The following is a 27,179-nucleotide window of genomic DNA, read 5'->3' on the forward strand; positions in this document are numbered from 1 at the left end:
GGCTAGAGGGTTGGTGTGAGAAAGCACCAAAGGCGCGCACACACACACACACACACACACACACACACACACACACGGCTAAAACTAGATAGGAGGTAACTAAGGTCCTCTGGAAGAGCCTCAGAAAACCTGTGTCAGACACCACCCACCAGCCTGGGCAAATCATCCCAAGATGTCCTGAGAGTGGCTTGGAGTCAGAGCACCCCAGAAGACACCCAGCAACCACCTCTCAGCTGCTCCACCATCTCCCCAACGTCTCGCTCCTTCACCCACCACCAGCCAAGGAGCAGAGATGCTGCATACAATAACAAGTTCACTCCATCGCCATCTTGGGGTGGATATACCTGGGCCTGGTAGCCATGGCAACTAATTCAGCGGAACAAAACAGTGACAGCTAGGTCTGTGGTGATAAGTCAAGGAGCTGTTGACACCCCCTAGTTAGAGAGAGGGAGGTAAAGATCACAAGATCCTCGCTTGGGAGGCTGGCCATTACTTCCTCTGGTCTTCCCTAGCCAAAGTGCTCTTGGGGGGGGCCTAGGGCATAAAAGAGAAAGGAAGACTCCACGATACAGCCTTCATGACATCACCACGAATGATGGGGTGGAACTTGGCTGTGATGTGGTTGCTCTGGAGCCACAGAGGCTCCTGTGAGTAACCCTCTGCCCACGTTCTGCAAGCCAACCAATACAGTCACTGGCTCTCTCTCCAAGCTGGACTTTGAAAAAACTATTGTTGGCCACCAGTGCCCTATCTGCCCAAAACAGACATCTGTTCATCCTGAATCTTGGTTCCCTGAAGGCAAAGAAACCACAGGAGCTCAAAGACCATATTTGAATCCTGTACCCTCCAGGGGGCAGACAGGGTACCAGGGAGGCCCCACAGGAGCCAGCCAAGCTTTCCAGCTGAGTGAGCTTAGGCAAGCAACTCAACCTCTCTGAGCCTCCGTCATTTCTTCCTTTAATTTGGCTAATAAAGTGGCTGCCTCATAGAGGTGTTGGAAAATTCCATGAACTCACAGATGTATGGCACTTGAGAAAGCTCCTGGCACAAGGCTCTGTGCTTCCAGGGTCATTAACTTTGTGTGTGTGTGTGTGTGTGTGTGTGTGTGTGTGTGTGTGTGTGTGTGTGTGATGAGTGCTCTGTCTTGGTTTCCATGAACTCTCAGGATTTCTCTGCTTAAAAGGGAGCCCTTGCTGTGGGCTAGCTTAATTCTAGGCAGTGTCCTTTAGGATGTCCTAGGGGCCATAGTCCCTCTGTTCTTAACCACAACCTTCAGGAGAACCACTCAGGACTCTCCACACCCTCCCGTCCCTCCCACATCTACCTTCAGCTGTTTCTGCACAAGCTGTTCCCTCTACTGAGAGAACACTTATAGTCTGTTCTTAGCGAGCACTTAGTCAGCCTGCAAGACCCAACCCAGAATGGCCTGCTCTGAGAAGCTTTCCCTAACCTACAATCCCAACAGAGCCCTGGCATCCTGGACACCATCCCTCTCCCTTTGTCTCGAGCTGTAGATTGGGGCAGTGAAGAGAAAATCCGCTAAGATGGTGTATACCATAAAGGTCAGCCTAGTAACCCATCCACCTCCTAAGGCCTAAGAGCTGGAACCAACATCCAGAGGCACGTCGACACATGGAGCTGGAGACCTCTGACCCAATGGGCTCCTGTGCTGTACCACACACTGAGGTGCTGGAGGCAAGCTTCTTGCTTGCTTGGAGCTACCAAGCAGGAAAAGGTAAAGCTAAGTCTGGAACCCACCCTGGCAAACTGCCTTATCCCATGATGCTCCACGGCATATCCTGAAGACACACACACACACACACACATACACACACACACACAGCAGGCACTTGGTCATTTTGAAACAGCCACCTCTATCCCTCTGTGTGACCTGTCATCTCCAGCAACTAGCCTAGGAAAATGGAGCTTCTGTGAAGTGTCAGGAAGATAAAGAAGAGAAAATGGAAATTAAAAAACAAACCCAGGGAAGGAGCTTGCCACTAACAGACACTGTTCGTGTGAGGACAGCACCGGCTAGTCTCCCACTATCCCAAGATGCCTCTCTTATCCAGGGAACCCCACCATGATCATGAGATCACCTGCCCACAGAGTCTCACTCCAAGGCCTAAGAAAACTATCTTTTTAGCTATAGCACTTCCTCCCCATTGTCTCCATTCCCTCCCAACCACACAGTGTGTCTAGGCTCATCCGAAGAACACCCATTCAGAGGCACTAGGTGTGACTGGAACTCACTGAGCTCCCCCAGGGAGACCGTTCGACGGGGTGAGGTGCATGCTGCCAAGCCTGAAAACTGAGTTGGATCCCTGGGACCCACTTGAGTGGAAGGAAAGAAGGAACTCCCCACATGTTGTGCTCACACACATGCACATGACCATATCACACGTGCACATATAGACATACCACATGCACATGTATAAAGAAACAAACAATGGCAGACTTCCAGCCATCCTTTAAAATCACACCTGGGTACCCCCTCTTCTGAGACTCCTGGCTGCCTCAACAGGAGGCTCCCAGTTGCCTCCTACCACAGCCCCTGATGTGGAAGCCTGGAGGTCAGAACTGATACAAGTCTCATCCCCGGCCAAATATCTTTAGCAGCCACACCCTCACACAGGACTATACCTTGCTGGCCAGAGTCTCAATTACTGACTTCTTTAAAGAGCATTTTACTATTGTCCCCATTCCACACACAGAAAAACCGAGGGGCAGGGTGGCTAAGCAGCTGGTCCCTCTCAACTAATCAGGAGGCAGAGCAGGGACTTGAACCCAGAGCTAATTGTGATGAAGCCTCTGCCTGCCACTTACCTCGGCTGCAAAGGTATATTGGCTGAAGCTGACAGAGAGCCCTTAGGGACACAGAGACACAGAGCCTGGGCTAGACAAGACCCGTAACCCCGGCAATCGAGGAAAGACAGTGACACTGTCTCATCTGTATGTGCCTGTGGATGTGAGCAAACAGCACTCAGCTGAGAGCCAAGGGCCACGGGACAGAGAGCAGGTGAACAAACAAACACAGGGCCACCTACTTCTTGACTAACTCCAGATACCAGTGCTGGCTGTGTGGCTCCCTTAGGTAGACACTCGATCCAGCTTAACCCCAACCACCACGAGCAGTACTGCCTGCTCCTGAGGACGGGTGTGCTATACCTCAGACTGAGGCCAGCAAACACAGTCAGGGCCAACAGTTGTCACTACAGGCAGCACATATGGCATACGGACAACGCTGGACTACATAAACACTTGGCCAATTATCTGCACGGCTCTGATTAGTTACCAAATGGCAGTCGTGGGGTGTAAAGATGCCAGCCAGGTGCCCCAGCATGGGACCGGGCAGGCCTGCATGCTCAGCAGCCTGCCACCTTGAGTTCTCATCGAATGACTACAGTTCTTCTTTCTCTCACCCACCCAGGGCACGCCCTTCTTCTGGGCTAGAGGAGAGGATGCTGGGAGAGTCTCTCGGGTCCACTGCCCCCCTTCCCGCTGCATTTCTGTGACTGGAAACATAGTCTGCCCTCTGAAAGAGGAGCACCCACAGCCTCTCACTCGAAGCTGGTGACTTCACCCAAATCCCACTGAGGGCACTGGACGTGAGGTTCTGCGGGATCAGTTGATGATTCACATCTATCTCTCCCACCTGAGTGACCTTGATGGAGTCACCTGTGACCTTTGACCTTCAGTTTCCTGTGTGGAGCATAGGACCTGACTGAAAGCCCATTCTGAGAGTGGATGCCTACGGGGACTTTGGATAGCCAGGAGACAGCACCCCATTCGTAAATGAAGTGAGGACACCACAGCACCAGAGTTCCAAGTGCACCCCCAAAAGAGAGCACATTCAGTCACATTAGAACACCAGGCGCCCCCACTTTCCTGTAGCTCATGTGTCCTTGTGTGCCTGGGCCTGTGAGAGATCCCTAAGTCCTGCCATCCCCTATGTGGCCTTAGTCACAGGACAAGAGAACAGAGAAACAGGAGGCTTGACCAGGCTGTGGTTGTCACTATGTGCAGGTCAGTCTAGACGTGAGAGGGACCAGGCCCTCAAGGGCACCAATCCGTCTGGACACAGAACAGAGGGCGGGCCTCTGTGGTCTCCAGGAGGTTCCCCGTGTCAGCAAGCTCCCACCCCATTCCGGACACTGAAGCTACTCCTCTCAAGCCTCCATGCGCAGTCTGGGGACTGGAGCTGATCACTCAGCAATGAGAGGAGCAGTGCAGACAACACAGTCTGATGGGGCCTCACAGGTACCGTTCCAGAAGGGACCCTGTGGGAACCATGGGAAATGTAGCAGCTGTCCCCCTAGATGGCCAGTCCAGGAGACAAAGGACAGTCGGTAGTGATCTGAGAGTGGGGGTTGAGAGACACCAACATCATCACCAGCACTTCAACCACCCTATTGGCCCTGACGATCAAAGCAGCCTGACAACTCTGCTTCTGGCTTTTTCAATTTTGAATCTCTCGATGGTCTCTCCCCTATGACATCACTCTGTCCCCACAGGACAACACAGTCATGACTCTCCTATCCACCAAGGCTCTTTCCCACCTGCCAAGAACCTCCTTGAGTCTTCCCTCTAGCCAATACCAATACAGCCCAAAGCTCAGGAGGACCCAAGACTCTCCCACCTGCTTACTCCGGCCACCTAGATCCCAGCCCAAAACCCATCACTACCTCATTCCCTCCGCCCACACAGGAAACCCCAAACTTTCTTCCCACATCTTTTAGCCTTTCAGAACACCAACCACTAGACTTGTTTTTTCTTTTTAATTTTTCCAATTGGTTTTCAAGACAGGTATCTCTGTGTAGCCTTGGCTGTCCTGAATCTCATTCTATAGACCAGGCAGGCCTCCAATTCACAGGAATCCACCTGCCTCAGACTCCTGAGTGTTGGGCACCACAACTGCCCAGCCATTTTTTTCCCATGACAAGACCAACAGTGGCCTCTTCAATGCCCAGTACTCCAGACTCGGCTCTGAGATATCTGGACAGAAGCCCCCAGCACAGTCCAGCCTACGGTCCCCACGTGTGTGGGGTTATCGCTTTCTTCAGGAGCCTGCTTGGGGAAGACCTCCTGCAACAGGTGTGCTTTGAGGTCCAGTCCTTCGAGCAGGAACCATGCACCGGGCCTCCTCTGGAATCAAGGAAGCTCACAAATGCAAACACACCGTGAAATACACACACACACACACACACACACACACACACACACACCAGTTTTATAGTTAACAAGGAAAGAAAAACATGTCAAAGCACCTATTTGTCCTGCAATCCAAAGGCACCAAGGCCATTCCCCTAACATAACGGCCATGAGAGCTGGCAGGGACCCAGAACCATAAACTCAAAAGTAATCAGAGCCCCTCGTTCTAGTCACATGTGGCTTATGACTGCATGACAGAGGAGAAAACTGTCTGTGCTGTAACTTGGCATCACCTGGTGGAATCTTTGCTCGCCCACCCTGCCCCCACAGAGACAGGGATTCTCTGTGTACCCTTGGCTGGCCTGGAACTCATTCTGTAGACCAGGCTGGCCTCAGAGACTGGACTGTTTCTGTTTCCCAAGTGCTGAGATTAAAGGGGTGTGCCACCACCATCCTGCCTGGATTTTTTTTTAAAAAACTTTTTTTTTTTTTTTGGTGACAAGTTTCACTATGTATCTCTAGCTGGCTGAACTACAGACCAGGCTAGTCTGTATCACAGATGTTCGTCTGCCTCTGCCCCAAGTGCTGGGCTTAAAGGCTACCACATGCAGCTACCAGGACGGACTTTTAAGGGAAGGGGAGTACCAAATAAGAGGAAAGAGTCAAGTGTCCTGATTAAAGGACCAGGGACCAGAGAAAAGACAGGAGACCTGGATTCCCGTGCCATGTGAGCCACAAGCTCGAGGCAGGGTCTCACCTTCTGCCTTCATCTCTTTAAACAACCATGCTCCTGTGGTCTCTTCCCAGGATCTCAGGAAGACCAGGAAATGGGAGGGGAAGGGCTCCAGGCTAGGGAATGGATAAGTGTCTGGGAGCAACCAACTCTGTCACCTTAGAATCATGGGAGCACAGGAAGGGACAGGGGAATTCTGGGAATATAGTGATCAGGGTATGCTGAACTGTTACAGAATGGGAGAGGGGCTGCACAGCGGGAGCTCAGGTTCCTGTGGCCATGAAGGCTGCTGTGTGGCTGGCTCTGAGGGACAAACGGGTCACTACACCTATGGATTGACACAATGTAAGACGCTGGGGTGGAGCCTAGTTCACCCTGGTCACTCAGCCTCACCACTCTGATTGTGTGACTTGGGTGTGTCAGAAGATGCAGAGGCCCAGCTAGCTACCCTCCACCCCCACGCCACAATCCCAGCCGCCACACCCAAATCCCCTGGCCCTCGAGCCTCAGTTCCACATACCCAGCCTCTCACATGACAAGAGGTCTTAAGGCTAGCATCTGAGAATTTCAGACAATTAGGGGACAGCAAAGCTGGGGTTCCTTTCTCCTGCTTCCTGCCTTATACAGGGCACAAACACCAGCTCTTAACCAACTCCTCCGTTGCCAGTCAGCCCAAGTTACCCCCTTTGAGTACCCATGGCCTCCCCCAGAGCTCAGAGGGAAAAAGACCCATCTACCTTGAGGTCTCTTATTACAGAGAAGAAGCCTATTACAAGGGCTACAATGACGGAGAGACCCTTCTAAGCCATGGAAACAGTGGAGACATGGTAGAAAACCAGGTTAAAACCTGGCGAGTTATAATCTTCAAGTCCCCATCCACACAGCTTTGGAGCCCAAGCTGGCCTTGTACTCCTCTGGCTTCAGCCTCCTGAGTACTGGGTTGACAGGCCATTTCTTACCTCCAATCATACCAGTAACACACACACACACACACACACACACACACACACACACACACACACAGAGGCCATCTTCCCATTGACAGAGTGGATGAATAAGAGCACAAAAAAATAAAATAAAAATCACAAGAAATCAAACCGTTCCTCCAATGCACCCACACCTGTCCCCATCAGTACTGCCCACCGCCACGAGTAAGGAGAAATATGCCAACCTGAGAATTCACCCGGAGCAGTGATGAGGGAGTTGGTGGCCTCGGTTTCAGTGTAAGACAATGTAGAATCGGACAGATCTGTTCGAGAAACGAAAAGAAAGAGAGCTCAGTTGGCCAAAAGGCACCAATGCACACGTCCCGGGGGACCATTTATTTCTCAGCTAATTGTTCCTGTAGCCCAGGCTGACCTTGACTCCAAAACCTAGCCAACAATGGCCTTGAACTCTTGACTCTTGCTCTCACCCCCTAAATGCTGAGATTACAGGCCTGAACCACCAAGCTGGGGGCGTGCAGTGCAGGGGATCAAACCCAGGGTTTCGTGTACGTCTTAGGCAATCACCTCCAACCCGTTCACAAGTTTCTGACGTCACTCTGGAACGCCGTCTCAGGATGACTCCAGACCAGGCCAACCGTTGTGACCCTGACACATGGAGGAGCCTCAGACACCCGGACCACAGAAACAGTCCGTGTTCAGGGGACTGAGCAAGCACCAACTTGAAGCCTGTTTGGGTAAGGTTAAATTAAGTCTCTGAACAATTCATAGCTGCTAAACTTAATCACAACCATTAAAATTCTTGAAGTTGTTCATTCTTGCTTCCTTCCCCCTTCCCTTCTTCCCTTCCTTCCTCCTGGATCTGGGGAAGCTCAAGAAGTCACTAACCCCTGCTGCTCCCACACGCCTCTCATTAAGCCCAAGTGTTTGCTCTCAGATTAACGTTTGCTCTCTCTCTCTCACCTCTCCCACTCCCCAACATCCAAACTGGCTTGTGAAGCCTGGGCTGAGTTTGCATTCATGCCTGTTTTTAAAAAGCAGGCTTAATTAAGCGCTTCACAGGGCATGCGTCACCGGCCATCCCCTGCCTGAGGTGCGCTGAGATGGAAGGGAACTGTTTCTACCCCACTGGGTTCACAAACTGCTGCTCTGGGGAATGGAAAGAGTTGGGATTTCCCCCCCCTCCAAGGTCTAGGCCTCTGCTACCAACAGTATGAGGTTGTGCCCAATAAGGGACAGGTCTGTCCAGGAGTTGAGAACATGGACCAGGAAGTCCACAGCTTTTCAGCTCACCCAACACAAGCCCAATCTGGCCAAGCTGGCCCAGATGGCCCAGCAGCAACCAGGAGCTGGGATTCCTGGAACAATTCCTTCAGCTTAGGCTCTAGCTAGCTAAGATTCCCTTTCATTTTGCATAAAAATTTTCCTTTTACAGCATAGCTTGTAAAGATGAAACAGTAGCCAACTCACAGTAAAGATGAAACAGTAACCAATTTGGCTGCCCCCCCCACTTGCCAGATGCTGAGTTTGAGTTTGATTCTTGGTCTCATGTCATAAGAGAAGCACAGAAGTAAATTGATTGCGTGTGTGTGTGTGTGTGTGTGTGTGTGTGTGTGTGTGTAACTATTATATAAAATATATAATAATTGTGTAAATAATAAAAAGGGAAAATAATTTTTTAAATACTGTACCATATTTCAAGGCACAAAAACTATTATCTGCTGTATTGAAAATAAAGACATGGGCTGTAGAGATGGCTGAGTGGTTAAGAGCACTGACTGCTCTTCCAGAGGTCCTGAGTTCAAATCCCAGCAACCACACGGTGGCTTACAACCATCTGTAATAGAATCTGATGCCCTTCTCTAGTGTGTCTTAAGACAATGACACACCCTCTTCTGGTGTGTCTTAAGACAATGACAGTATACAGTGTACTTACGTAAAACAAATAAATAAATCTTTAGAAAGAAAGAAAAAAATCTTCAAAACAAACCCTTCAATGCTAAAGTGGAAGGTTTAAAATTCTGCACTGTGTGTATGTATGTATGTTTGCATGTTTGTATATATGTAGGTGCACACTGTGTGTGTGTGTGTGTCTGTCTGTCTATCTGTCTGCCTGTCTATAAACCAGAGGTCAACTCTGGGTATTTGTCCTCACCATGTTTTTTGAGGCAGGGTCTCTCACTAGAGTGCACTGAGTAGGTTAGGCTGGCCGGCGAGTCCCTCTCTGCCTCCTCTCTGCCTCCTCGGTAGTGAGACAGGCAGGTGCCACCACACCTGGGGATTGAGTTCTTGCCCCAGCACTTCACTGACAAGCTAGTTTCCCCACCTGGATTTGAATTTAATACCTAATGTCCCCAGGGCAGAATGCTTGGAGCTTTCCTGAGGGTCAATGAGGGAGCCACAGAGAGGAAACCACAATGAGGGAGAGGGTCTATGCCTGGGATCTGGTGTGCCAGCTCTAGCTTCCTTCAAAAAGTCAGTGGATTAAATACCCAGAAAGCATGGCTGGTCACGTTCTTTAAAATGTCAGATATTGCCAGTACTGAGCCCCAGTCACAGGTTGGTTGGGCCCTATTACTTTTTAAATTTTTTTAACCTGTATTGTTTTTAATTACGTGTCAGTACGTGTCTCCGTGTATTTGCGTGCACACTGAAGCCAGGGTTCCAGACAATTCCGAGTTGCCTGATGTGTGCTGCTACATCTATATGGGTAGCACCCAGAAGTTTCCAGAAAGAATAGGAAAGGCAAGTAGCTTCTACCTGTTGAAGCTAGCTACTGAGTACCTGTCACACCCTTGCCAAGCCCACAGATCTAGACTTTCCACTGAGGCCCTCAAAGGCAGCCTTCCTGTGGTGGCTGCTATAGAAAGATCTCTCACCACCTGAAGCCATGGAGGGATCCTGGGTGAGATCTGGAACCCCAGTTCAAGATGCACCTCCAGGAGCAGCCGGTAGTATTAGGGGTCACCACCCTTTTCCATAGAGAGTGAGCAACCTCCACCATGAGAGCCTCACAACCTGCCCTCCTTACTCAGCTCTGCACAGTAGCATGATGGAGTAGCAGTGGTCAGCGTGGAGGAGCATGGCCTTCCCACCGCCAACATCTTGTGGCCGCTCATATTTGAGGGAGTATTCTTGTAAAACTCCTATTTTTCCCACATCATTTAAAAAATAAAAACAAAGCTGGCCACAGTGATGCACATCTGTAATTCCAGCAAGCAGGAGGAGCCGAGGCAAGAGGACAGAAAGTTTGGAGGGAAGCTGACTAGACTACATAAGATCCTGTCAGAATCAATCAGTTCGGTTCAATTCAGTCAGTCAAAGCCATTCTTAGCTCTTATGCTAACATAAAGTTCTATGAGCCCAAGCAACAGTCATCTTTGCTTTCTAGGGCTCACTCTGAAGTAATGTGACACCTGTTAGCATGTGTTTTTGTTTTGTTCTTTGGGTTTTTGTTGTTGTTTCAGACAGGGATCCTCTGTATAGCCCTGGCTGTCCTGGAACTCCCTCTATCAAAGAGCTGCCTGCCTTTGCCTCTTGAGTGCTGGGATTAAAGGTGTGTGCCACCAAGCATGGGTTCTTTTTAGAGCTTTTCTGCTTTTCCTCAGGCTGATCTGACAGTTTCTCCAGCAAGGAGCCTACCCCTGGTTGTGAAGTTGAGTTTTTCTTTCTCTAATGGAGCAAGGCATTCTTTAAAGGACGCAGGAGATGCCAAGGCTGGCCTGAGGAAGGAAGATGGCGAAGCCATGGCCTGAGATGTGGCTACCCTAGGTTAGTATCTCAGCCCTGCAGCTCCTCAGCTAGGGAGTTCCTCTCCTCGCTCAGCTGGCTTCCCCTCATCTACCATAAGACCATGACCTCTCTAGTTCCCAGATAAGTAAACAAAGCTCCCTGGGCCCAGGGCTCACAGCTGGAACAAACATCACTGCTCAGCTACGGCCTCCCACAACCAGGAGGGTCAGCCTTTGCTCTATTTTCCACAAATCAAACTCCTCAAGCAACTCTGGGGTGACTGTATCTCTGACTTCACTGGAGATGAAGGGCTAGAAGAAACTTGGGGTAACTACATGAGTCCATGACCCAGGGAAGTGACCTTCTAGCTAGAGCTCACACACCCAAGAGTGGAAGCTTCTACCACAAACAGTACAAACTTATTCTTTGTGGTCACTTGGGAATGTTCTAGCACCAACACCATGCCAATGCACTTTGGAGGCCTGGACATAAACTACTGATCACAGAGTTGCAGTGTTGGAACTCTTAAGGCTGGTTCACCTGTTACTGGAACCCCACAGACCACAAGACAGCTCTAAATCCACAGAGGAGAGCCCAGGGCCCAAGGGCATCTCTGTGTATAAACAGTTAGTTAGTTAGTTAGTTAGTTAGTTAGTTAGTTAGTTAGTTGTGTATAAGTGTGTGTGCACCTGAGTGTTCGCATGTCAATTATATGCTTGCAAGTACCCTTGGAGGCCAGAAGAGGGCACTGGAGTCTATGGAGCTGGAATGGCAGGCAGTTGGGAACCACCTGATACCTGATGTAGGTGCTGGGAGCTGAACCCAGATCCTCTTGGATGAGCAGCAAGCGCTCTCAACCCATGAGCCATCTATCCAGCCCCTCACCTCCTTTTAAAACCCCAGAACAAGAGCTGACACTTAGCCCCCAAGGTGTACAGAAAAGACAGCTTGCCATAGCACAGAACATGTCTGGGATGGTGCCCCTCTCCACTAACCTCCCTCAGAGACAGCTAGCCTTCTTTCCACCTGTCCAGGTGGGGGACAAGGACAGGTAGAGTTTAACAAAGACCCTATACCCTGTACGCCTGTCATATCCTCAGCGAACACACTGGTAGACAGTAACCCAAGGCTGGGGAAGGAAGAAAGGAAAAGAGACCCAGAAATTCCAACCCACCTCCAAAGAACAGCTTAAGTCAGAACCCATTCATCTCTTGCAGGCCCCTGTCTAAAGGTCACAGAGAGGTTAACGAGGAGCCCGGAATTTAGAGAGAGACTGTGGGAGTGTTTGTAAAAACTTCACCCTGTTTGAAAGCACCCAAATCAGCCCACCCCCTCCAGGGGAGGGCACACTTACCCAGTGGCTTGTACTGGTCAGGAGGAGACAGCCGAGAATAGGGGGGTGGCGGTGATTCTAGAAGATAGAAAACAGCATGTCAAACCTAATGTCCCATGTGCTTCTAGCTGATAGCTTCCTCATACCCCAGGAAGTCTTCCATGTCTCCCACTACCTCTGCTGCCCAAACCTAAGGGCACAGGCAGCCTGGGGCTCAGTCCCTGCTTGTGACACATACGCTTTGTGAGCTCCAGTTCCCTCACCTCTCCAGGTCAATTTCCTCAACTTAAAAAAAAAAAAAAAAAAAAAAAAGCAGGGGTGATAATCATAGACCTCTTCTTGGTTTTGCCAGAAGGGCAAAAGATAGTGTATTCGAAATGCTTAGCACAGCTCCTGGTCACACTCCCGTAAACAGCACCTTTATTATCATTTCAACTAGGAAAAACAGTGGTGCAGAAGTCGGGGCTCACAGGCTGCCAGATAACATACAGGAGGCTCAGCTCTGTTTGCGTCTGGGCTAAACGGCATACAGCCTCAACTGAAATTTCATGTTGCCTGTGTGAAATAAAAACTGAATGAGGGCTTCCTCGATGTTCCTTTGCACAGCCGGACAAGTCAAACCAGAGTTCAGAAGGCACACACATGGAAATGTGGTTGGAGACTGGCGGGGGAGGCAGAGCAGGGGCTGGTGAGATGGCTTAGCATGTAGAAAAGCTTGCTGCCCAGATTAAGGACCTGAGTTTGATCCCCAGAACTCACATAGTGGAAGGGGAGAACAGACAGTCTGGAGTTGTCCTCTGACCTTCACATGTCTCACGCCATGTGTGCACCCTCACTGCATGCATAACGATAATAGTAAAATTTCTAGAAATTATTTTAACCTACATTAGAACCACCATTTCTGGTATGGGAATGATGGCGGAGGCCAGTTTCTTCCAGTCTCTGGTCTCAGTTTTGTAAAGAAAGGCCAGGACTGGGTCCTAGCCTTCTAGCTCAGACTCTGATTCCTGGTTGTCTATGGTGTTTGCCTTTGGGCTGCCTGTTTGCCTAAAATACTCCTCCTTCAAAACATATACTTTGCCTTCTGAGGAATTTCTTAGGCTCTAGCTTTGCCAGGGAAGTAACAATTTGCTAAACTAAGTAACAATCTGGGTGAATGAAATGACCCTCCATTTTCTGTAAATGAAACCAAACCCCATCAGATGGCAAGCTAAAGCAAACTCCACAGTAATAAAGGAGTAATAACTATTATTAGGTGGCTATCAGGAATGACACAGGAGTAATAAGTGTTTTCACAATTATAATAGGGCACCATTAAGTTACAGGAGCATTAGTTAGTATGCTCCATACACCCAAAGGAGGCTTCCCTCTCCTGCCAACCCTGTCCTCTGCATTCAGAAGTGGCTTCCTCAAAGTCAAGCAGGGACTCTCTGGACATGGGTCAAAGGATAGAGGTCAGATAGGACAATGCCACTGAAGAGATTAGACATTCACTTGGTGCCAGACATTTCCGCTTTATGTATTGTCTCTATTTTTTTTTTTTTTTTTTTTTTTTTTTTGGAGACAGGTTTTCTCTGCAGTCTTGGCTGTCCCAGTACTTGTTCTGTAGACATGGCTGGCTTTGAACTCTGCCTCTGCCTCTCAAGTGCTGGAATTACCTGACTCCAGAATTTTTAAAATAGATTTATTCTTATTTTATGGCATTGGTGTTTTGCCTGCAAGTATGCCTATATGAAGATGTCAGATCTGCTGGAACTGGAGTTACAGTCCTAAGTGGCCATGTGGTTGCTGGGAATTGAACTCAGGTCCTCTAGAACAGCAACCAGCGCTCTTAACCACGGTCCTCTCTGATTCTTACAGACCTCAAGTACATGATGGTTAATCATGTTCATCAGACACCAGTTTCAATTTGATCTCTTCTCAGAGAACAAAATAAATATCTAAGGTGGCATCCATGGTCCTATTTTGCTTTAAGAGGGAACTGCCTAGCTCCTGACACCCAGACAACCTAGGCAGAGCTGAGATTTGTGCGCAAGTCTAACTTCAGCATCACTGTTCCAGAGGACCGAGAACCAAGGGTCCCTTTCCACCCAGTGCTGGCTCAGTGTTTCCAGGCCAGGACACGCGTGGGGAAAAAAGAATCTGAGAGCCAAAAGGAACAGTCAGTGACTTTAACACACGGGGAGGAAGACTATGCATTTCAGTAAAAGATATACTTCACTTGCATTCACTCATCCTGAGCCCAGCGGTGAGACCTCAGAGAGGTCCAGCTGCCAGGCATGGAAAGGCATGGGGCTCTCAGAGAGAAAAGACTGAGCCTGGTTCCCACCACGAAGAGTGAGTCTGAGGCCTGGTGAATGGAAATGACTCCCAGGGAAACCTAGAGTCTGTTTGCTGTGCACCCCTTCTTTTTTTACAACCCCTGAAACACAGGGCATGGTTAGATGTCTGCCCCCACAGCTGTCTCCCGAAACAGAGGGAGTAGCTGAAGTGTGGCAAGTAACTGTCACCATCCCAGCCTTCCCCATCCAACACCCCCCCCTCCCGTTTTGTCTCACATCCCAGGCTGGACCTGAATTCAACATACAACCAGGAATGACCCTGAACTACTGACCCTCCTGGCTCCACCTCCTGAACACATTACAGGCACATCCCTGGCCATCCCTAGTACCTCTTACAAGGATTTTACCTGAAAGCAAAAAAAGCAGAGGAAAGAAAGTGCTCACCTTGTCTGCCCTAAGGAAGCACCCACTGCTACAATCACAACTGAGGTAGAGTTCCTAACATTGAGAGACAGAAAGAAAACCAATAAGCCAAAATCGCAGACCTACAGACAATGAAAGACAGCTAAGCGTCCAGGAGGGACTTCCATCTAACCACAGAACCTTCTGGAAAGAGTAAGGTTTCTAGTTAGCAGTCCATAATACAAAACTCTAGCACATCCAATTCAAAGAGACTTGGGCTTCACTAATTCACTGGGTCTCAATGCAATAGCACAGGCTAGCCTCAAAAGTATCCCTGTGTCTCTGCTTCCTAAACACTGGAATTGCAGGCATGCCCCACCTACAAATGCTCTCAACTCCTTTTTATGGATGGGACACCTGACATCCTACCAGGAAAGGACCTGCCCAGCCAGAGCTGTGCATGGATTACCTTGTTGCTGTTGGACACCAACACTAGGTAATCTTTTTCTTTATTTAAAAAAAAGAAAAGGAAAGCAGGAAGGTGACAAATCACTCCAGAGGATATCCCTGGCCATCCCTGGTACCTCTGTGAGTTTAAGACCAGCCTGATCTACAGAGTGTGTTCCTGACAGCCAGGGCTACACAGAGAAATGTTCTCTAAACAAAACAAAAATCCAAAAAAGAAAAAAAAAAAGAAACAAAAGAAAAAAGGTGGAGATATAGAAGATATAAACTCAAAGGTCACACGATCCACCCTTTTAAAGTATACAATTTAGTGGTTTGGGGTGCATTTGAAGAGTTGTGTGACCATCACCATGATCTAATTATAGGAGATTTTCATCACCACAAGAAGAAACCCTATCCCTATTAACAGTCACTTCCTATATTCCAACCCAAACCCTAGGCAACCACTAATCTACTTTTTGTCTCTATGGATCTGCCTACTCAGAATGTTTTGTGTACGTGGAACCATCCAGGCCCTTTGTGCCTGCTTCTTTCACTCAGCACAGCGCGGGTTCATCCACGCCATTGGCAAGTGTGAGCACTTCACCCTTTTTTATGGCTGGATGATATTCCATTGTGTGGCTCCATCAGGCTTTGTTCATCCATTCATCAGCTAATGGACATTTGGGTTGGTTCCACATTTTGCTGTTATGAATGACGTGCTGTGAACAATACCAGTAATTCTTACCTGTGGCTCCCACCCCCTCCCACGCAACCCAGGATTCAGGAGAATGAAGACACAGGACACAACTCTGGCAGGGAGGTGAGCCCTCCATAGTTAAGACACAGGATCAGAAGAGAATCTCGTTGACCTCTAGCTCCTTGTCCACTGGTCTAGAAGATGTTCTACTTCTTAAGATCGATATAGATTTGGAAATTATTTGCACGTTCTAAACTCTAACAGAACACTTCCCGGTCTCCGCAGATTCCTCTGAGAGAACTGGGCATGGTCAAGAGAAAAAGAAGACTTCAGGAACTCCAAGCCCCTCAGACCTCCAGCCCCAGGCAAGACTATTAGGATCTCCCCTAACTTCCTCTAGAAGCTGAGTAGTTAACCAGGAGCCTAGAGCATCAGGAGTCAGGCCAGGCCTACCCAGCCCAGCCACCCTCTGGTCAACCCTCAGAGGCTACTTGGCCTTCTGGGATCTAGACCTTCATTTTAGGCCAGAAAAAAGTTCACAGCCTCTCTCTGGGCCTGGCGGGAGTTTCCATTTGACACTATCCACCCATCTGTGGAGGGCAGCTCTCTGCTGTAGGACAAGACCCTCATGCTTGCCTGGATCTCCGACCTTCCTTTCTCCCAGGCGTTGTCAGCCCAGCAGGTGGTGGAGAGGAGCCTCCTTCAGAACCTAGGGTCCTGATTTCAAGCCCCAGGAATCAGAGGACAGAAAAGGAGCTCCTGGCGCTTTAAGGCTGAAGGAGCCTAACTGCCCAGATTCCCCCAGCAGCCAGATAAACAGTGCAGCCGGCTGGCGCCAGCAAGAGGCAAACTGGGCATTATCACAGCTTCCTCACCTCCAAGAGAGGAGCGAGTGGGGAGCGGACAGGCAGGCCAAGGGGCCGCGAGGGGGCGGGGTGGGCTGGGAAGCCCAACTTGAAATTGATCTTATTTCAAAGGGATAATGCCGGCCAAATAAAAGGAAAAACTTTCTAGCCCATTCTAATTCCTCCAGGCCTGGCCTGGGAACCCTGTGTTTTCCTAAGGCAGCCTCCTCCAGCCCTTTAGAAGTTCTCGCTCTCTCTTTCCCGGGCACAATTTGGATAATAGTAATTTACTGAATATAATTACAGAAAAAAAAAAGTAGGGAAGCAAAGAGCAGGAGATTCATTCCAGAGTTAATGGATACTTGCAGGAGAAAGGAACTCTATAAACAGGTCAGAGCTGTGATTAAAGTATTTCTCCACATTTCCGTCCACATAGGCAGTCACCAAACACAGCGCAGCCTTTAGTCCTAAACAGAAAGGCCCAGGGAAAGGTAACTCCCAGAGGCCCCTATATCATGCGCTGATACTCTGGATGAGGCCCCTGTGCATAACACCAGTTTCAGAGACAAAGCCCAAGGAACGTGTAATCTGCCCATTACCTCTTCACCTCAGCCAACCCAGAACTTTACAGATGGGAGGAGGCCAAAGCCATCAACTTGCCATGCTCAGAAGGGGACCGACCACACTTCCCACATGTCTTGACACTGGGCATCCTTGAGGGTGGAGGCCAGGCACGAATGACTGGTGCTGGGTGTTTCCGTGCACTTTACTCTAGTGGTATGCCCAGTCAGTCAGTCGGTCTGTCTGTCTGTCTGTCTGCCCGCCCCATGTCTCTGCCTCCTTCCCTGAGCTGCAAAGTTGGGAGGAGCGGTCTCCTTATCAGGACGCGCTCGGCTGAACCCCAGCTATGTGCCCGCCCATTTCTAGGAGCCAGGCTGGCGGCCAGCCCCAGGGGCGGGGTGGGCAGCAAAGGGCTTCCCCGGTCCTCAGTCCCAGGCAAGGCGAGAGGCTCAACCAGGCACACTGGAAACCTGCTTCTTTCCCACAAACACGGTCGTCAGAGATGCCCCCATCTGGCTGACTAGGTCTTCCTAGGTTTGCAGCTTGCAGTAGCAGGGAACAAAAGCAAGCTGTGTGGCCCCCTCCCAATGGGGAAGTGCTTTAAGGAGGAGGCAGGGAATTAAGTCCCAATGCTCAGCTCAGTTGAACACGTTTCCTTAGAGCCTTCCTACACATACACACACGTTCAAGGTCACTGAGCCTAGGACTCCCTCAACTTCCCCCTGGTTAAGCTGGGCCAATTCGAAGGGCAAAGAGAAGAACTGAGTGGGCCCTAAAGCCTCCAGCTTTTCACCCCTCCTTTTCCGGTCCACCCACCTGAGCAAGCTCTCTTTAGGCCCACCCCCTCCTCTGAAGCTGCTCCAGGTTAAAGGCAGGGCACTCCCAGAGGTGATCCAGTTACATGCACACCCATAGCCCTCCTGGTGGCTCAGACCACTGACCTAATCCCACCCCCTTACCTCCCCACTTCTTCCCACCTCCGAGTAAGATTTCTTGACAGCGTGGATCAACTATGTTCCCTCCCCACCACACACAGAGTGCCTGGTACAGAGTAATGCTTAACAAACCTATTGGTACTGTGACTTGGTGACAGAAAAAGAAATCTCACAGGGCCTTATTGGAAGAGAGTAGTGGGCCCCATCATCTACCTTCCACTAGAAAACAAAAATACAAGGGGAGGCAATACAACCAGGAAAAGAATCCTCCCCAGAGACAGAGAGAGCAGACAGTATCCTTCAGGGGAAGCTGTCAGTGAGCCTCCGGGCACAGAAAGTGAGCATGGGCACAGGCCAAAGACTACCCAAAGTCTCTACACTGAGCCTGGAAGGACCATGAAGGAAGCACATCAGAAGCCACAATGATGGAAGAGAAACTTCCTTTCTTTTCACGCCACTAGGCCCTCATCTATACAGGGGAGAAGTCAAGCTTTCTAAGCTGCAGGTCCACACTGAGTGAGAAGAGAGCTGACTAGAGCCAATAACCTGTAACTACTGCTCCATTTTTTCCCTGTAAATGCAAAGCCCTTGGATGTATTTACCTACACCTATATCGAGTGTTCCTGGTGGAACAGAAAATGAGTGTGTGGGGAGGGGGGGCTTTCATTTGTCCTCACCTCTGGTCCTGCACCTGAGCCTGCCTAAGCAAGGCTAAGGTAGGGTGTGTGCAGAAGATCCCAGGAGAACAAAGGGGCCAGTTCTCAGGGTAACAAAAGAACTAGCAGCCTCTGACTCCCAGATGCCTCAGGTCCCTCGGAGGTAAGCTAAAGGCCAGAATTAAGAGCCGTGATGATAGAGGAGCCTGGCATGCCATCCCAAAGGATGTTGCAAACAAGAGGGATTGCCCTGCAGTCTGGACTCCAACCATAAAAAGGGACGTCAGTCATTTTGCAAATATTTTTGATGCTACTCATGATTTCCCTACAGACAACTTCACGGCCACACGTTTCTGGGTGGGGAAGAACAGATGGGGGTATAGGACGGGCGTACAGATGCTAGAAGCTGGGTATGGACTGAGGTGAATCCCCAAAGGAGAGGTGGCACTTACTCCTTTGGCCTCTCCGCGGTTTACTATCCCGCTTTACAAAGCTACATTAAATCCCAGAGCCTGCATATGGAAACCTGAACGGGTCCCTTTCTAACTTTGCTGGCGCCATAAAATAAAGTTACCATTTGAAATTGCAGACATCTACCCCTCAACTTTCCCCCAGTCTCCTGCAGGTTCCCAGTACCGGATTATCCAACAAAGAGTGGCCGTAGAAAGGGGCCAGAAGGGTATAGTCGGAGGTCAAGGCGACCCTGCGCGCGCTCACCTGGCCCGCAGAGCCGGCTGAAGTGGTAAGGGTTGCAACACACCGTGGGCCCGTCGGCGGCGGCGGCAAAGCTGTGGCAGCCGCACAGGGGTTTCAGCTCCACTGCGTGCTGCAGGTCTGGCCAGCGGAAGAGGCGGCCGAGCAGCAGCTGCGGTGGCGCGGGCTGGCCGCCCAGACGGAGGTCGGCGCGCGGCACCAGCACGCAGCCGCCCGGCACGCCGCCTCGAGACTCCACAGCCTCCAACAGCGTGTCCAGCGAACGCTCCTTGAGCCGCTTGAGCAGCGAGTACGTGACGGTCTTGAGCTCCTGCTCCAGAAGCAGCAGCCGCGAGCGGGCTTCGCGACTCCGAGGCCCGCCGCCCTCCTCCGGCTCCGGGGACTGCCTGGCTAGGGAATCGCCAGAGTCCCGGGGCGCGCCTGCAGCGTCCCGCTCGGAGAAGAGACAGCAGGTCACCGTCTCGCAGTCACTCTCAGGCAGCCAGCCGGGGCCTCCAGGCTCCGCCACATCCAGCGGGGAGCCCCCAGCTCCGGCCCCCGGCTCCGACACGGGCCTCGGGGGGCCCCCAGTGCGCCGGCGCCTGCCCGCGATCGGAGCGCCTCGCGGTCCCACCGCGTCCCGGGGCCGCCGCGGGGCTACCGAGCGGACTTCGGAGCGGCCGCAGCCCTCTCGTGCCCACGGGGCAGGCTCAGCTCGGCTGCCCAGGCTCCCATCCTCGTCGCCACCGCCGCCGCCGCCGCTGCCTTCCTCCCGATCTGGGACCACACGACTTCGCCAAAGTCGCCGCACCAGCCCCGAACGTTTAGACCTGAACATACGATACCCTTTGGCGCCTGGGGTGGTGGGAGGGGAGGCGGTCTCCGGTTACCGGGGGTCCGTTCCCTCAACGAGGCGCCGGTTGCGCGGGCCGCAGCCCCACATGAAGCTCTGCCGCGGGGCGCTGTGCAGACCGCGCACAGCCTGTCGTCGAAGGGGCACCGCAGGGCTGCAACATGAGGGAGCTCGCGCCGGGCCGGGCCGGGCCGGGAACACGCGCGCGCTGAGCCGCAGTCCGCGAGGGACCAGCGGGCTACATGGATCGCGATGGTCCGGGACTGCTCAACTCCAGCTGCCCTGGAGCCTTAGGGAAGCCACCAGCGAAACGATGCTAGAGACACCCTGCATGGACTGGCGAGCCTTCAAAAGTTGCGTGGTTGGTAAAGGAGCACAAAGCGCTTGCGTCGTACCCCCAAATGTGTCTGCACAGCTCTGCCTTCAAAAGCCAAGCGCTATGCTACATGGGCTTTCCCTGCAGGATCCGAAACTAAAGCTTGTGGATAACTCCCAGATCCCTGCAACAAAATAAAAATTAAAAATAAAAAATAAAAGCAAAGCAAGGAAAAGGTCCCAAACAAAACTCAAAATGCTTCGATTTGCACGCACGAAAAGCAATTCCGTCTTAGGTCCCGGGTGCTCGGTGCACTTGGGGCAAGTCTCTCCTGAACGCGGTGTCAACACATTAGTGAAAAGCCGTAAAAAAAAAAAAAATCCCAAAGAGCTGCTAGAAATCCTTAATTAAAAATGCAATCCACCGAGGCAGAGGTCGCAGCCCACCCCACGCTGCGCAGGGTCGCTTCGGGCGCCGCGGCTGCCGAGGTCGCCCCCCTCCCCCCTTCACCAAAGTGCCTCCTGGTGGCCCCGCGGTCCCAGCGAGGTTTGGCGAGGCAGCACCCGGCAGCTCTTTCTCTGGGCTCAGCTCCCTCGCTCGCTCCCCCGCTCGGAGCTCTCTCTCTTTTTTGTTCTCCTCAAACGCGCACTGAGGGCCCCCGGAGGAGCGCCGCGGAGTCATTGGCTGCCTCCCATCATATGCCAGTCTAGACACTTTGGCGGCTCCGCGGCGCTGATTGTTGCGCAAACAAGGTTTCAAGTTTCTTAACTCTTAAAGGAGAACACGTCCCATTGCCGAGCCCGAGGCTCCAAGGGGGCTGGTTCCCGGGGCGGGCCGAACCCGGGCCCCCGCCCCTCGCCCGCCCCAGCACCCCCGCCCCGAGGCTGACAGTGCCCGCGACTCCCTCCCGAGCTCACGTCGCGCCTTGGGCACGGATACCAGCGGTTCCGCACACGCGCTAACAAACACTCACACCCTGCTACCAAGCTCTGCTGGGTGAACCCACCGCGACCCGTACTCCAACGCGGCCCTTTGCCTCTCTCTGGCTAGTGCCCAAACGTGCAAACGCGCATTGCACTTTAGAGTCAGTCCAAACCCCCAGCCTCAGCGCGGGCTAATAAAAATGGGCGTGTGTGCGCGCCTTCCTGCCCTGCGTCTCTGGGGAGGGGGAGCCGGAGAAGTTGGGATAGCGGGTTTCTTCCGTAACCCATGAAGGCTCCCAGAAGTAGGGGTCGCTCCGCCTAGGCTACACAAGGGGACGAGGGACAAGGGAGCTCCAGGATAGCCCGAGGTGGGGACTTAGGGTGGAGTAGAGACGGGAGTGCTCTTGGATGGCTCCTCTCGGTCGCTTGGGCTCTCTCGCCTGGCTGCCTGACTTCCTGGGCTCCTCTCAAGGCCAGGCGCTTCCTTCTCCCTTCGTAGATTTACTTTTTGCCCCTTCGTAAACGATGTAGATGGAGGGGCGTGCTTTTCCCAGCTATGTTTCACTTTGAAAGCGGGGGCAAGTTGGGGACAGACTTGGGGCCCCGGCATGGGAAGGGTTAAGGCCGCTCCTGCCCTGGAGCCGGCGCGGCGGGGTACCTCCTCGGGCGTGCTTGCTAGTCCGAGGGTGGCAAAAGTTCAAGCTTGTAAAGTCGGGATTGGTCCGGCTCGGAGGGGAAAAAAGGCCTGGTTCCCCCTCCCCCTCCCGGGCGTGGCGCCGATTGGCCCAGCCGCAGGGCCGGCCCCGCCCTCGCCTGGCGCGCCGCGGCCCCACCCCCGGCGCAGTGCCACGCCCCCTTCCGGGCAGGAGCTCGGGCCCCAAGCTCAATGAAAGAAATTCCGCTACTCTCATTGGCCTGGGGCTTGACGCCGCACCCTGCAGGAGGCGGAGTGGGGAGGATGGGGCGCAGACTCGTGATCCCCTTTAGGATACCGGTGTTCTGAGCTGCTGTCGTTAAGGTGGTATGTTAGTCCGGGACCAGGTTTGGATGTGCGCTGGGGAAGGAGCCGTGTGTGCAGGAAAGATAGAGAATCTTCTCCCGAACCTTACCTGGAGGCAAGTACTTCAGTGATGCAGGGCCGATTGTCACACCCACCCTTCACTATTTTGGCCAAGGGGAATGTGAGTAGCTGTCATGGCCTTTGTTTCTCCTTTGAAAATGCTGGGGACGATGCCTGCCTACAGAAGCAAGATTCTAGGAAATAGTGTATACATCGAAAGTGGGCAAGCGCCACCTACACAAATTTGTCTTTCTGCTTCTGTCTCAACCCTGAAGAAGTTGATGGTCCTAGAACATGAAGAGAGCCCTACATGGTTGTGCACACCCATTAGTTCAGCACCTTGGAGGTGGAGGGAGGAGGGTCAGGAGTTCAAGGCCACTGAGCCTGGAAGCCAGCCTGGGCTTGCATAAGACCCCGTCTCCAAAAGTCCACCAAAACAAGATAATAAAGAAAGAAAGAAAAACCGATTATGTTTTCTTTTATGAAGATATTCTTTGCCTTCCCTCTGGGTTACAATGAGAGCAAATGCTTTGAGCTCTTTACCATGGTAGCAGAAATTTCAAGCCTAAACTGCTAATCGGTTTTATTTTCTCTGGGTACAGGTGAGGAAACTGAGGCACAGAAACCTGCTCATTTAATTTGCCACTGAAACCTATTGAGAACACCAAAACTAGAGAGCCACATGCTCTCACTACCCCCCCCACCCCCAAAGCAGAAAGAGGCAGGGGTTGTCACAAAATACCTTTTACGGGAGTGGTTTCCAAAATGTGGTGCATGGTACTGCCTCTGTTAGACCTGCTGGATGGACATTCCTTAGGAGGCCCCAACTCCACACTACAAGGCTCTGGGAATGGGGGTGGCTGGCCACTACCAGTATGTAGAGTAGTAAGGCCTTGGATACAATGCCGTGTACAAGTTTGTCATTACTGGTCAGGGTGGGACTTGAACGCAGGTAGAAAAAGTATGAATGGCAAAGACGCCAGGACGCCTGAAGGAGGGGTTCCCTGCCTGTAGACCATCAGCAAGGCCCCCGTCATGGTAGGAAAGGATACTTAGAGAAGTGTTCCCACATCACCATACCTGGAGAGGTATATGAGTTAAGACTTTCTGTCTCTCCTGCTCCTTACTCTGAGCACAAGCATCTCTCCCTGAGATATACCAGGCGAGGAGAGGATAAAACAGGCCCCCAAGAAGCCCTGCTACCTTAAGCTAGGAGCTGGAAAGATGGTTATCACTAAAGTGGTCCTCATGACAACCTGAGCTGGATATCCAGTGGTCCATGGGGGGGGGGGCATAACAGTACTTGTCTGAAACCCCAGAATTGAGAAGATGGGGCAGACAGAGGCAGATTCCTAGAGCTCTCTGACCAGCCATCCTGGCTGAGGATAAGCTCTAGGTTCAGTGAGAGATCCTTCTCATAAATAAATTAAGAAAGAAGGAAAGAAGAAAGGAAGGTGGAGAGTAGTCAAAAAGAGAGTATCAACCTCTGGCCACACACACACATACACACACACACACACACACACACACACCACATATACCACAAACACACTAAACAAATAAATAAAGGAATAAATAAGAGACCTGCTAACTTAAGCAAAATTTAACCTCTTGGCCCATGCTCACTGAGAGATGTAGGATGGGGTAGGATGTAGCCTAGGAAGAATGCCCCTTGCACTACAACCAGAGTCTGGTCAGCCTGAGCCAGGGTTGTTGTTACTATGGTACTTTTCCACCTGGGTAAGAATGGGTTATCCACTGTAAAATGGGAATAGCAATCATGCTAGGGGCAGCTCCCAAAGCTGAGTGACAAGAAGCCTTAGGAGGAAGCCAAAGGACTGATTCTCAGGCCCCTCCAACTCAGTGCTTGGCACACTCTGTAACCACTAGAGGGTGTGTGCAGTGGTGTCCAGATGCACAGACCTTCGGAGTGACAACTCTGACCTCCACCCTACTAAACTGCCAAGCTGGGATTCCCTAGAATAGAAGGGGGGAAGAGGGGAGAAGGAGGAAGATTGAATCCCATCCTCAAGGTCCTGCAGTTGCAGGAAGTCACCCAGGAAGAAGTGACTGACTCCTTAGCTTTACACCTGTACCCTTCTTCTTCTCTCTCCTCAGAGCACTCCCTGACTCCTCATTTTGCCCCACTTGTGACAGCACAGTTCCTTGTCTTTCCCCCTGAAACAAAGGTCAATAAAGGCAGAGATGGGAGGTAGCCAAGCTAGGCCACCCACACCAGTGTGACGCAGATTAAGAACACCGGCACCCTCCTGTCTGAGACAGTGCCTGCCTCACTTCTGCTGGCACCAGAGCAATGAGTGTCTGTGGTGTGCCTGAGTTAAAATTCCCACTTCACTGAGCCCCCCATCCTCCCCAGCCAAACTTTCCTAGGCACCGTCTTCTCCAACCCTCCCAACAACACAAGGAAGGTCTTGTTCCTAGACTCTTCTTTTTAAAATTAGGGGAAACAGAGGTTACGCTGTTTTGTTTCTGCTCATACTGCCAGTAGGTGGCAGAGTTGAGACCAGGTGAGTGAGTGTCCATCTCCTTAGAGAGCACCTGATTCTACAGAAACAAAAAACAAAAAACAAAAAACAAAAACTTGGTCTTTTGCCCTTGGGAAGTCTCCACATTAACTAATAAGGAACGAGGCGTGATACAGCAAAAGTCACAGAGGCTAGTGCTTGCTTTTGGGTGGTGGGAAGGGATCAGGATCTAGGGAGCATGGTTTACAAAGTTACACAGAAAACCTAGCCACCTCTTGCCAGGACTAAATGGATTGACAAGAAGATTCAACATAACCCACTCCATGGGAGATTGATTCGAATGCCTGGGTCCTGCCTATTAACTCTATGAGAACAATTATACACTCAAATGTTACAGAACAACCTTGGGACCAACTGGCTAAGGGATGTTGTCTACTCCTTTGGATGGCAAACCTACTTGGCCAACATAAACCCAAGTGGAAAAGTTGGGACACACTTGAAAGTGATAGACAGCCCCTCTGAAATGCTGATACATGCTGCAGACTCTCTCTTACAAGACGGGGTGTCAGGGATGCTCATATACTCTAATGAAGCTCTATTTATTGGTATTTATTGCTGAGTACCCACCCCTCCTACCGGAGCTAGGAAACCTGCAGTAAGCCAAGGCAAGTAATTCCAGAGTTCATGGGACCTGGTGGGAAAGAGACAGACCACAACTAAAGGAGCAGGGTGCACAGTGCACTGAAAACAAGATGCCAAGATCAAAGAAAAACAAAGAAGAGGAAAGAGGAGAGATGGGGGGGGGGCATATATCAGGGAAGGCTTTCCCAGGAAGTTGATATTGGAGTGAAGGAATGGTATCTTATTTGATGACATAATTGGGTTGAGTCTTGGTGGTGACATTGAAGTTGTGGTGGTAGTTAGGGTAGGGGTTTTTCTATCACACTGTCTGCTTGCCAAAAGCTTCGGGAATGAACAGCAGCAAGCACAAGAGCCCTAAGGCAGAATCATGCCTGGGATGGATGTGTTTAGAGCATTCCAAGGCTTCACAAATGTAAAGAAGTTAGAGAAATGCTGGGGGCACATGTGGGCTCTTGCAGGCCATTGTTGGGTTTTTGGCTTGTGCTCTAAGTCAGTTGGAAGCCACTGAAGCTTATGGGTAAGGGAGAGAGACAGAACCTGCTTCCTATGGTTGATTTGCAGGATCAAACTCTGGGCTGTGTGCATGATAGGGCAAGTGCTCTACCACTATGCTAGGCCACTTAGCCCAGGCTGGATTTCTGTCTTACTAGGTTCCACCTAACTGTATGTAGAGAATAGCCTGCTGACCAGGCAAGAGCAGAAGCCTGGCTGGGAGGGTCAGAGGAGGTTTGGACCAGGGTAGAAACAGTGGAGAAAAGGAAGCAGAGATAGGGCTGAGACTCATATATCTGGCCTCTGCTGTCACGTGTTAAAGAGTGTGCAGTAACATTTGAAGATGAAATGCCATGTCATCTGGCATTTATTTATAGTTTTTGAGATACAGCCTTATGCAAGCCAGGCTGGCCTCTAACTTGATATATCTTCAAGGGTGACTTTGAACTTCTGATTCTTCTCCCTTACCTTCATAAGTTCTGGGTTTATAAGAGTGCAACACTGTATTCTGTTATGTAAGGCTGGAGATCAAAGATACTTATTTACTTAGTGTTTTAAATCAGTTGAGTGTTTGCCTGTATGTATGTCTGTGTATCATTGTATCATGTACATACTTGGTACCCTAAGGGCCAGAAGAGGTGTCAGATCCCCTGAAACTGGAGTTTCAAATTGTTTTAAGTTGCTCTGTGGGTGCTGGGAACTAAACCCAGATCCCCTGCAAAAGGAGCAAGCTTCTTAACCCCTGAATTAATTGCTCCAGCACTCAATTCAGTTGTAAATAATTGCATTGGTTATATTTATCACTCTTTAAAAAGATATAGGTTGACTCGTGCACCAAGTAAGTCTCTGTGTATCACCCCAAATGATCCTGGAATCACCAGTGGATATGTGACAAGAACCCTGGGTTGATCAATATCTAACCTCACCCTCTTTGGTTTTGCTTCATTTGTTTGTTTTTCATGATTGTCTCTCAGAAAGGACGATTCCTCTGGGTTG

General features: G+C 50.9%; 1 protein-coding gene across 1 annotated transcript in view; it reads right to left on the reverse strand.

Annotated features, from left to right (window-relative positions):
* The window catches only part of SMAD6 (SMAD family member 6), a 64,080-nt gene extending 42,876 nt beyond the window's left edge, over positions 1-21,204 (reverse strand). Inside the window, exons 1-3 of the mRNA XM_080929925.1 lie at positions 19,436-21,204; positions 11,915-11,971; positions 7,056-7,133 (exon numbers count right to left, since the gene is read on the reverse strand). Of these exons, the coding sequence (XP_080786051.1) occupies positions 7,056-7,133; positions 11,915-11,971; positions 19,436-20,249 (949 nt within the window). The 5' untranslated portion in view covers positions 20,250-21,204. The remainder of the gene's footprint in view (positions 1-7,055; positions 7,134-11,914; positions 11,972-19,435) is intronic.
* Positions 21,205-27,179: the final 5,975 nt, after the last annotated feature.

This window comes from Micromys minutus (assembly GCF_963924665.1).
Source record: "Micromys minutus genome assembly, chromosome: 16".
Classification (NCBI taxonomy): Eukaryota; Metazoa; Chordata; class Mammalia; order Rodentia; family Muridae; genus Micromys; species Micromys minutus.